Source organism: Danio aesculapii, chromosome 3 (assembly GCF_903798145.1).
Source record: "Danio aesculapii chromosome 3, fDanAes4.1, whole genome shotgun sequence".
Taxonomy (NCBI): domain Eukaryota; kingdom Metazoa; phylum Chordata; class Actinopteri; order Cypriniformes; family Danionidae; genus Danio; species Danio aesculapii.
This window is the reverse complement of record NC_079437.1, coordinates 38594140-38606906: the sequence shown is the minus strand read 5'-3', so window position 1 is coordinate 38606906 and position 12767 is coordinate 38594140. Positions and strand designations below refer to the sequence as shown.

Below are 12767 nucleotides of genomic sequence, written 5' to 3'. Positions count from 1 at the left end.
TTTTTTACAACTTTCTTAATCATTCATCACACACAAAATACAAATAACAACATTGTCAAAAAGTCATATAAGTTGTTTAAATTTGATAAATACTCTGAAATTTCTCCAGGAATGGAATTCTCTGAGATTTTTCCAGAATAAAACCCTTTTCTGATATCATTGTAAAAAAATACATATTTCATTATAATATGTTTAACCGTCAAAATATTCTTACACAAGTCACAAATAGGCTTTTACTTACTGGACTATAGATGAATGTACAGGAACATGAATTAAAATCTGCTGTTTATAATCACTCCTATGCATTCCTCGTGAATCATCGATGCAGGACAGAGGGTTGCACGCCTCGGCTGTATTTTGTAAAACATTCTTGTGCTTTCTGTTTTCTATTTGAGCGCTCATGTGTTCCCTCACATGCATCCGCTGAGATTTCTTGAAAAGCTTTAAAAAATATGTGCCTTCATCAGCAATTCACAGGAGGTTTCACCATTCTATTTGCTTCCAAGAAAGAGAGAAATTTGCTCAAGTCTAGAATTATGTTTTATTAGAAACAGAATAAGCAGACACATTTAAAATTCCTATTACATCAATGGACAGGGAAGTTGAACAATGGGTAAATCTTCATGTATCAACTTGTCCTTGTTTTATAACCAAGGATTAAGACTATAACAAATAATATCTAGGTTTAGTTCATAATTATTAGGTATGTGTAAGACTGTATATATTGATATTTACTAAATGAATACAGTATTAATGAATCTGTTACACTTTACAACAAGGTTATATTAGTTCATGCATTTACTAACATGAACAAACAGTGAACTATACATTTATTACAGTATTTGTTCATGTGACTTAACATTAGATAAAGAAAATATAGCTGTTCACTGTTAGTTCATGTTACCTCATGGTGCATTAACTAATGTTGACAAGCATGAATTTGTATTTTAATAATGCATTAGAAAATACTGAACTACACTACCTGACACAAGTCTTGTCGTCTATCCAACTTTTAGGAACAACAAATAATAGTTTGACTTCTAGTTGATCATTTGGTATCAGAAGTGACTTATATGAAAGGCAAATGCCTCTAGATTACACTTATTTTACCTAAATAAAATATGATCATGCCTTGATTTTTAATTACTTAATTAGGACAGTAAGGTCTAACTTTGATTAGACAAAAGTCTTGTCACTTAACAGAAATATTGTATAGTACAGAATATAAAGTCATGGTGCAGTGGAAAAAAATTTATATTGTGTTTGACTCCCATGAGCTTGGAGGACTGCATCCATACATCTCTGCAATCACTCAGATAACTTATGAATAAAGTCATCTGGAATGGCAAACAAAGCGTTCTTGCAGGACTCCCATAGTTCATCAAGATTCTTTGGATTCATCTTCAATGCCTCCTCTTTCAGCTTACCCTAGACATGCTCAATAATGTTTCCTTTGACTGGGCTGGCCAATCCTGGAGCACATTGACCTTCTTTGCTTTCAGGAACTTTGATGTGGAGGCTGAAGTATAAGGAGTGATATCCTTCTGAAGTATTTGCCCTCTCCTGTGTGTTGTAATGTAATGGGCAGCACAAATGTCTTGATACCTCAGGCTGTTGATGTTGCCCCCCATTCTACAGATCTCTCACACGCCCCATACTGAATGTAACCCCAACCATGATTCTTCCTTCACCAAACTTCATTGATTTCTATGTAAATCTTGGGTGCATGCATGTTCCAATATGTCTTCTGCAGTATTTGTAATCATCAGAAAAATCTACCTTCTGCCACTTGATCAACTAGAATTTCAATTATTATTTGTTGCTCTTACAATCGACAACAAGACTTTTGTCAGGTAGTGTATGATTAATAAATGCTGTACATACTTGGTTCACGTAATGAAATATATTAACTAATTAAACCTTATTATAAAGTGTGACCAAAGAATGTATATTTTAAAAAGCCATTTGTAAAATTGCACATCTTTATTAAGCAAGCATTGAGGTCACAGCATCTACTGTTTATGATTGACAATGAATGTAAAGATGCAACTTGTCTGATATGTTTTACTGCACAAAATAAGACAAATGTTGCAGTGAGCAAGTCAAAATAAATCACTAATGCTAAAAATATATAAACTTAAAGAAAAAAGTAAGATAAACCATCCAAATACTTGCTAATAATTTTGAGCTCAAAGTAAAGTTTCTTTCTAGACATGAAGTGTACCACTTAAAAGTGCGAATGAAGTCTGCCTGAAGCATAACTGACTGCAGGCGCACATTATGAGAATCTTAATCTTGCATTAAGAGAAATCTTGAGTCATGTACCTTGCAGGTGGGATTATTAATGGTGTTTGTGTTGAAAACAGGCTCGTCTTCTTCCCCATGGGGGGAAACCAGCAGGGAGGCTGTGAACTGGAGGAAGTGTTCTTTGTATTTTCACTTCCATAACGTACCAAATGTGCCAGCAAAAACAAAAAAACAAACCCAAAACAAAGCCATACCAAAACACGAAATACAAACAAATCCATATAAAAAAAGAAAGCAAAAAGCAAAAAGACAAAAATACTAAACAAAAAGAATTTAAAAAACAAAAACTGCCAAAATAAACCAATTAATATATAAATCACATAAAACAAACAAAAGGCAAAAACACAAAAATACAAAAGTAACCCAAACATAAACAACCAAAAACAAACCAATTTATATTTAAATAACCCAAATCAAATACACACAAACAAAAATACAAACACAAATAAAAAGTAAAACCACACAAAATGAAAACTAAAAGCAAAAACACAAATGCAAAACAAAAAGAACTAAACCAAGGACAAACAACCTAAAAAAAAAAAGATTTATTTATAAATCACACGAAACAAACAAAACGTAAAAACATAAAAATATAAATCAAACACAAACAACCTGAAAAAAACTAAAACAAATTTATATATAAAACACACAAAACAAACAAATCAAATACACACAAATACAAAACAAAAAGCAAAAACACAAAACAAAATGAACTAAACCAAATTAAAAATGACCAAAAATACCCAAAACAAAAGCAACCAAACCTAACAAAAAATTTACCACAAACAAACAAAAGAGCAATGGACAGATTATCAAGCCTAAGTCATCTAGTTTGTTTTACAAATTACTGTTTTTATTTAAATTAAATTTTTTTTTTTTATCATAATATTAACCATCCATGCATTCTCGAATATTCTAAAACTTCACCAAGGCTGCAACTTGTGAGGATACTAGCGCATTTAAGATAAAATTACATTATTCTATATTGCACTGTATTCTGAAAAAATGTCCACTGTTTAATCAATAAAATAAATCCAGGAAGAGCATTAAAAGGTATTTAAAAAAGAATTTACTACCAGTTGGTTCCAAACTTTACGTTTCTTTTTTCAGGTGAACATAAAAGACAATATTTTGAAAAACCAACTGACATCCATAATAGGAAAAACATTTACTATGGAAGTCAATGGTTACTGGTTGTCAAAATCTTCTACTGTGTTCACCAGAAGAAAGAAATTTAAACATCACTGATCCAAATGAAGAGTAAAGGAGTTCATTCATTCATTTTCTTTTTGGCTTAGTCCCTTTATTAGTCAGGGGCCGCCACAGTGGAATGAACCGCCAAGTAAAGGATGACAGAACTAATAAATTTTTTTTCAGTGAACTTACTTTTAAGTAATGAAGACCATTTAGTTGTCACTTTGGCTTTTAAAAAATAAATAACTAAAAAACAAATACAAAACAAGGGAAAAAACTGCTTTGAGCACATGTAGTTTGTCATTGAGCTCTTTAAAACATCCGAGCAGGGGAAAAAATGATCATGTACCGAAGACAGAATTTACTGCATGATGTGTAAATCATAGTGAAGTTCTCAAGTTCTCACCTGACAACTCGCCTAAAACACTGAAGAAAAAGACCCACAAAACCACACAGCAGGGCCCCTCTAACAGTGACACCATCATAGAGGGACTCCCTGAAGTGCGAGCACACGTTAACACGCACAAAAATGAGGAATGATCATGATATGCAGGGGAGGAAAAGGGTGTTTTTTGCGGGTCGTCTATGATAACTATAATGGCAGAAGTCACAAGTTACACATTGCTGGGAAAGACAGCCATGGCAACGGAGTTTATTTGAGACAGGATGTCGGACAGGACAATAGCCGAGCCTCAACTTTCCCACCAAATTCTTTTCATTGACAGTGCGTCCACTTCGTATTTAAACATCATCTTAACAAAAGCAAGCATTACTAATGCAATCGGTTTGTTTATGAAAGCGTCTAGTGATTTGCAATCGCATTCACTCAGAGAAACATCTTGACGCTTTAATGGATTATAATGCGCTTTAAAAAAAGAAAAGAAAAACAGCACTATGCTTGATTTAGTAGACTGAGTGAAGGACGGCAGAAACACTATTTGTGGCTGCATTCATTATAGCAACAGCACCAGAAGGATGCAGTATAAAGTAATAGCTTTCGCATGCACAAACCTGCCTTTTTTTTTTTCTCTAGAGCTCAGCACTTTTCATGTAGAGACACAATATCCTAATGAATAGCTAATGAAATGGTCAATGTTTAACCTCAGCAAATTTCACAGACTGATCAATAGACATCCTGTGATTAATCCAAGCAATCAAACACTTGTGTGTGGAAGGACTTGCAACGGTTTCTCAAACAGTCAAATGGTCATTTGTCTTAATTTGCATTAAATTTCAATTCTTCTTTAAACCAAGTGCACTGCACAACATTTTGAATGACCTCCAAACGACCTTCACAACGTCACTAAACAACAAAGAACAAACCATCAAAGCTGCACCAGAGAAACTGACATACGTTTAATAGCCTGACAACAAGGAAAACAGATTTAAATAAGATTACTATAAGAAAAACATCAACAGATCTAATTTTATTTACATTTTGCTCAAAACAATTATTTAAAATGATATAAAAGATTGAAAGCTGAGTTGGTTTAAATGCTACAACTATGTGAGGTAATGAATTGATATTTGATTATCATTTTGAAATTTAACTGGTATTGGATTTGGAAGAGATATAAAATACAAATAATAATAAGATAAAATATTATAAAGATAATAATGTACATTTTAAAAAATGAAGATGCATTTTTTTATTGGCAAAATTGAAGTGCACAATATAACCTGTCCAGATGAACCCAGGAAACACACACATAGGCATGAGACGATAACCAGTTTCAAGGTTTACAGCGGTTTGGAAAAGTCAAGGTTTTGAAACCGTAAATATTTTCTGTTATACCATTCCTAAGGTATTTGTAATATTTTTTAATGTATTTTTTATTTCTTTTTCAAGTTTTTAGGGGCAACAGTATCTATAGCAAAAGGACCCTCCAAATCAAAAGCTCCTGGTCAGCCCACGATTCCACAAGTCACATACACCAACATCCAAGCATGCTATAGTGCACGCTTTATATCGAAAGAAAGATATTCAAAGATGTCTTTTCAAGTTGTTATGGAACCTGTGTTTTTGAAACTAATAAAGATAGTCAGTGATTTATTTCAATTGTTAAACCTGACATGTTTACAATAAAAAAGCCAAAATATTTTAAATGTTTCTTAAAATAAAACATTTTGTGTTCAATGCGGAAAAATGTGTTCTTTTTTTACCCAGACATTTTAAAAGAACTTATTTTAGAGCAGTAATCACAATACCGTGAAACTGTAAAACTGTGATATTTATAACCAAGGTTATCATACCGTCAGAATCTTACACTGACCCATGCCTATACATAAAAAAGCAATCAATCAAATAAGCCATTCACTAAAGCTAAATAAGTCTAACCAGGTACAACATGATAAGCATTGATCTTTCAAGAGTATCGCTAATAAAGCTACCTGCTGACACATTTGATGGCTCATGGGTAGGCCCACATGGAATCTGTGCGCGCAGAATTCCGCAGATTTCCACAGATGTTTAGCCCATCATTAATTCTGTTTCTTTACTTGTGTAAATGTGTGTAAATCTATATTTATTCAGTTTTTTAATTAATTACAGTAATATTATTGACTAATGTGAAAATGTTCATCTGATTTATGTACAATGCAGTTTGTACAGTAATGTTTTCTGTCTTTTAGATATATTATATGAGAGACTTGCTTTGTTTAACAAATAAAGTGAATCTAATTGGATTTGCATTGTAAAAATTAAATAAAAAGTTTAAAATATATTATTTTTTATTTTATATATTAAGGTAATAATTCCATAGAAATCCGCAGCATTTTACCAAAATTCTCCGCAGAAATAGCAAAAAACATCCGCAGATTCCGTCTGGCCCTACTCATGGGCATCTTAACCAGTTCACTTCCTACTAAAACTCTGATCGCATTAACCTGTCGCAAACATTGGTAAATCCAGAGATTAGTTCTTTCTCAACAGCACTCATCGTATCAACCTTTTACCTTCTGTTCCAGATGGACTGATCAACAAAAGTCTGTTTGCATCACTCTCCTAAAGAAATAGTTCACTTCCAAAAACATTAATTACATCAAGTCATCAATTAATCAGCTTAATTAATCAATTAGTTTCATTGCAAACCCGTAAGACTTGCTTAATTATGTTGACATAAAAGATCAATCGTGGTTAATGTTCAAAAAATTGCAGCTCTGTCAATTAATAATGAATGGATTTAATCTATTGAGAAATGAGTCAGCGTGTGTTTCTCCTTACAAAGAAAGTCCAGTGTATCGAAAACAACAATATTTTACAAGACCTATAAAGGATGGATAAATGGATATAAAAATATCCATTTTTGTTCCACCAGAAGATAAAACAGCAATACAGGTTTGGAACAAATTGTGAAAATCATGACCAGTGTTGGATAAGTTACTTTAAAAAAGTAATGGATTACAAATTACTGACTACTACTGGAAAATTGTAATCTGATTACATTACTAATTACTTCATGTAAAAAGTAATCAGATTACTAATTACTTTACTTTTTGAAAAATACAAAATAAACTATTTTAAAAAACTAAATAAACTGCAACTATTTCAGTAATTTAATATTTCACTGAAATACATTACAATAGGTTGATCACTGCAGCTTGATATATTCACAAGACTTACACAGATAATTTAGCCAAAACTTAAAATTCTCTCATTATTTACTTGTTGCAAAGCTGTCTTTTTTTTAACACAAAAGAAGACATGAAGAAAACTGGATACCTGTAACCATTGACATCCAAAGTATGCAAAAATACTGCAGTGTTTGGGTGTTCTGTGTGTGTCTGAGGTAATTAGTCTGTTGAAATGTGTATATCCCATACAAAACATTAAGCTGATCGGTCAGTTATTGTCATGTGACTCGCAGTTTTCAACTAGTGCGCCTGGAAAATGCCACCCCTCGAAAAAGACATTCACATTCAGAAGATACCTTTACTCCTAATCCTGCACAAAAATTCAATTTAGCCTGTTTAGGTGAAGTTGGGCCACCAAGTGCTGTCGTAGAATGCTTTCTGTTCAAGTGCTTAAACAAGTTGCTGGTCAAGTTAAAAGCAGTCGAAAGTTCTTTAGAGACTGGACATAGACTGCATTTCACAGTAATATTTTTGTTTTTACGCTCAAAGAAATTAAAGTAATGCCTGTATTTTCACTTAAAGAAGCAACCATTCCTTTTAGCAACCATTTCAGCTCATGTTCTCTTGCTATTTAACAGCACATGCTCGTTAACTTATGTTGCAGCAGAAAATGTGACTTAAAAGAAGCATTTTTTCTTCTAAAAACTATATTTGTAACATAAGTAATGCAATTACATTGACTTTAGTAACTGTAATCAAATTACACAAGCTTAAAATGTAATTCGTTACATTACTGCGTTCCCCAAAAATGTAATTAGAAAAGAATAACGCAATACTGTGGAACGAGTTACACCCAATCCTGATCATGACAGAGTTTAAATTTTGGGGGGTAAATTGCCCATTTAAGTTGTATTAAAGGGTTAGTTCATCTAAAAATGAAAACTGACTCACTATTTACTCACCCTCAGGTGTTTCCAAACCTTTCTGAGTTTCTTTCTTCTGTTGAACTCAAAAGACAATATTTTGAAAAATATTAAAAATCTATAACCATTGACTTCCATAGTACAAAAAATAAAAAATAAAATACAGTGAAAGTCAATGATCACAGGTTTTCAGCTTTCTTCAAAATATCTGCTTTTGTGTTCAACTGAAGAAAGAAAGTCAAACAGGTTTGTAACTAGTGAAGGGTTAGTAAATGATGTCCGAATTTTCAGTTTGGGGTAAATTATCTATGGTGTCCAAGAGAGCTCAACGCGTTGCAACATAACACATGAAAATAGAAAAAAAACAACAAATAAAGAAAACATCTTCATCGTTTAGACAGCAAATGTGTTGCAATGCAAACACAAATAAAGTAAAAAAAACATCACAATACATGCAAATAGCACAGACCACAATGGAAATGTTTCAAGGAAATGAACTGATAAAAAGCAATGGACACAACTGGGATTTGCATATTGTGCAGTGACTATTGGACAGTGAATTTGAAGGTGACCTGAAAGGTGAGTTTTTATTTTAATGCCCTGATTACACATTTCCTTTGCCTCTTATTAGCCTAAATGAACTGATGATTAACTGTGAAATGTTATTATATAAAAGAGTTAAGAGCTTATCTTAATATCCTCAACCATTATTTAAAAATGAATGAAAATAAATTCATAATACATCCTTAATTTTTTTAAATGGAGATCAAAATAAATTACAGATAAAAATAATATTAAAAATATACATTTTTAGTAGGGTTATGATGGAAAGGACAACATAGCTTACTTCAGTTAACTTTTTTTTGCATGTGTTGTTAGGAATTGCAGCGTGTTTTCCATTTCTGATTGCTGGTGAGAATTTGCAACATGCGTGCTGTCAAACCTTGCTTATGATTTTAGATTTATTTATTTGCATGTGTTTTCTTACGTTGAAGCGTGTTGAACTCTCTTGGCCACCATAACTTTAAGTCAGCCAAATAGAGCAAAACCACAATGACAACACAAACAGCACGTCATTTTAAACGGATTGGCCAGAAATGTTTACATACTGCTTTAAAATAAGTTCCTGGCATGACACACTTTCATTTTCATGCAGTGGACATATCCTTCTAGATAACCCTTGAAGCCATTAATAGTCTTGCGGCTAAACGTAGAATTAAACCCACACCTGCAGCTAGCAGGAACTTAGCCAAAGGATAGAACCATATATCAGCACAGAAATGACTTCCCTTCCAGAATTTAAACCCTGCAGCCCTTCGGGTAACTGTACAATTTTTTTTTCAGCTAGGAAACATTTTACTAAAGCATGAGCATGGAGCGCATGTGTAGCCATATATCTCTGAATGAGACGCTGATGTGAATAAAAGTGTAGTCAGACTGACCTGCAGACGAGGGTGGCGATGATGACGCACCAGGCAGTGCAGCAACAGTCTGCATTCGGCTGCTCATCGCTCTTCTTCCGGCGGCAGCACAACCAGCAGGAGTAGATGAGGAGGAAGAGAAGGTCTAGAGCCAAGCATGCCAGAGCAACACCGCCAAGAAGCAGGAGCGACTGTGAAAGTAGAGATGAGAAGAGAATGTGAGACATTGTAGATTGGTGATGAAACACTGAATATATACTTTAAAAAAAAGAGCAATACTTTAGAAAATCCACTACCCAATACCTTTCTTATATGCTGCACTGCAATAAATGTTTTTACTTACTTTGAGTTAAGTCTTTGAGTCCAAACATCTATAAATTCATAAATCACGGAGCATTTTCTACACAAGAAAAACAAATTCTATTCTGCCCTACAAAGGCAAAAGACCTGAACTCTTTAGAGTGTTGAATTGAGAAAAAAAGACTTGTTTTGTCAAATAAAAACAGACAAATAAGTTCTAGGTAATGTGGGAATATAAATTTAGATTCCAAAGTAATGCAAAGTGTCAGTTTCACAGCACAGCTGTGTAACTTGTTTTCTCTTTTCGGTCAACTGCTCAGGCGGTTTCTGTCTCCATAACATAATTCGCGGGTCATGCTTTCATGCTACAGAAACCATTTTGTTGATTAACTTGTGTGGTTAGTAGCTGGGCCGGTTTCTACACCTATATGCCAATTTACCCTGATGACTCCAAAACTGAATTTGCATGCTTTGTTTAGCCATCTCCCCACCTCCTAACACATTATAGACAGAACAGCTTGGTCTTAATTCAGACTTGTGATAAAACTCGTAGACTGCAGACCTCCAATAGGCTCTTGCAGACACATGGACTTCTTGAAGACGCTGTATGACTGCAGATTAACCAACACGTCTCAATAAAGGAATTCTGCTTGTTTCGAGTCTCCTGGACTGGGTTTTCTTCTATATTCACTCATTTATTTTTTTACAATAGGACATTGGGAAATTGGCAATTACATGTTTTAATAATGACATTTATCTACATAATAAAATCTTGAGCTTAAGAAATTCTCGCAATTCATTAAAAAAATGATTCATTTACAAAAAATAACCCAGCCTAGCCTAAAGAACGACTAGACTGATGTGAACGCCAACAGGTTGGAATAATGATCATTCTTGTGGATTAAACATCTCGGTCGACATTAACTGCATTTATTGGGTTACAAGAATGATTTTAACTGCAAACTGTGCTGATTTTATGTGTGATCATGCTACAACTATGCTAACACTGTCAGGACATTCCAGTCAACTAACTTAGTGCTGCTAGTCAATATCCCCTGACTGCACAGAGTGAAAAATATGAATTATGAAGAAAAACCTACTGAAATTATTCAAGATATTTTTTGCTCGCAATTTATTATATTTGCTTATTTGCAGTGTTTTATATTTATCAGATTGTTAGCCTATTTATGATAGTATGACAGTCAAGCAAAGGCAGAATATTGTAAGTCCAGGCTGCTTAGAGTAACTTCATATAGATGCAGAGCTGAACAGAGAATCGTAACTTAATTCGAGCAAAACAAAATCAAGTCAAAGAGCGGTAACTGCCTTCGTTTCACTTGGGCTTTTGGAAGTTACTGTTAAGACAAGACTATAGCTGCTTCCCAAATGGTAGTCTAATTTTTTAATTATTTTAGAATATGCAGATATAATGGAGTAAATTCTGTACAATATTACAACATACAAGACGGACAAAATCTTTTTTCTGCAAAGTGTTTTTAACATATGAATTTCCATGACATTTTTACGCTTAACCAACTCAACTCACTTCCGTAATACACTTGAAATAATATATTAAGCAGATGGTTAATAAAAAGAATGTTAGCTCAATAATGTTTAGTTATACCTTTAAGGTGACTAATTCAAAACTTCAGCCCACTGAAGCTAAGCAGGGCTGCGCCTGGTCAGTACCTGGATGAGAGACCATATGGGAAAGCTAGGTTGCTGCAGGAAGTGGTATTAGTGAGGCCAGCAGGGGGGCGCTCAATCTGCGGTCTGTATGGGCCCCAACACCCCCGTATAGCGAAAGGGACTCTATACTGCTCAGTGAGTGCCGTCCTTCAGATGAGACGTTAAACCGAGGTCCCGACTTTCTGTGGTTGTGAAAAATCCCAGGATGTTCTTCAAAAAAAGAGTAGGGGTTTAATTTGGCCAAATTTGGCCACTGGCCTCTGTCCATCATGGCCTTCTAACCATCCCCGTATCATAATTGGCTTAATCACTCGGTCTCCTTTCCACCAATTAGCTGGTGTGTGGTGTGCGGTCTGGCGCAATATGGCTGTCATCGCGTCATCCAGGTGGATGCTGCACACTGGTGGTGGATGAGGAGATTCCCCCATTGTGTAAAGCGCTTTGAGTGTCTAGAAAAGCTCTATAGAAATGTAAAGAATTATTATTATCATTATTATTTTTTTATTATTATTATGTTGAATGTGAAACATTCTAAATTTATAGTTGAAGTCGAAATTATTAGCCCTCCAGTGATTTTTTTTTTTTTTTTTTGCTTTTCAAACATTTCCCAAATGATGTTTAACAGAGCAAGGAATCCTCCACAGTTCATTCATTTTCGTTGGCCTAGTCCCTTTCTTCATCAGGGGTCACCACAGGGGAATGAACCACCAACTTATCCAGCATATGATTTACACCAGTGGTTCCCAAAGTGGGTCGCTTGGTGATTTCCAAATATCAAATTAATTGTATTAAACTAGTAGTATTAACCGACAGAAGAAAAAAAATAATAGTTACATTAAAAAGCAAATAAAAAGCCATCAGCCTTTTGATTTTTTTGCGACCCCTGGCATGATTACGTTATATTAAAGACACAGAAAGTGTGTCAGATGCAGCAGATTGATTTTTTGGCACCAGGTTAAACTTTACAAAACTCACGTTATAAAAAATAAATTCAGGCCACAACTAAACATGGAGGATGGTCTCCGAGTGGCGTTTATTCAAAATTAAACAACGAATAGGTTTGGGCCTATTGGTATTTGTGAGCCGTTGTGTGCAAGCTTTATATATTTATAACCACCTCAGAAGATATTGGGGGTCACGAGTCACTGCGCTTTTTACTTTTCTCTATAAACTTGTATCAGAGCTGCAGCAATGGCTTGTTCATTTGTCATTCTCTGAGAAAATGGTTGATGATCACTTAATTACGAGAGACGCAGGGAGCATAAGCGCAAAGTCCATTGTAAAGGTCAAGGAATCCATGTGCTTGTTACTTCAGGTCAGAATAACAACACATGCAAAAATGAGTGCCGTATAGCAGCAG

At 34.3% G+C, this 12767-nt stretch overlaps 1 protein-coding gene across 1 annotated transcript in view; it reads right to left on the bottom strand.

Annotated features, from left to right (window-relative positions):
* The window catches only part of ttyh3a (tweety family member 3a), a 158518-nt gene that overhangs the window by 80586 nt on the left and 65165 nt on the right, over positions 1 to 12767 (bottom strand). Inside the window, exon 2 of the mRNA XM_056453943.1 lies at positions 9440 to 9609. Within this exon, the coding sequence (XP_056309918.1) occupies positions 9440 to 9609 (170 nt within the window). The remainder of the gene's footprint in view (positions 1 to 9439; positions 9610 to 12767) is intronic.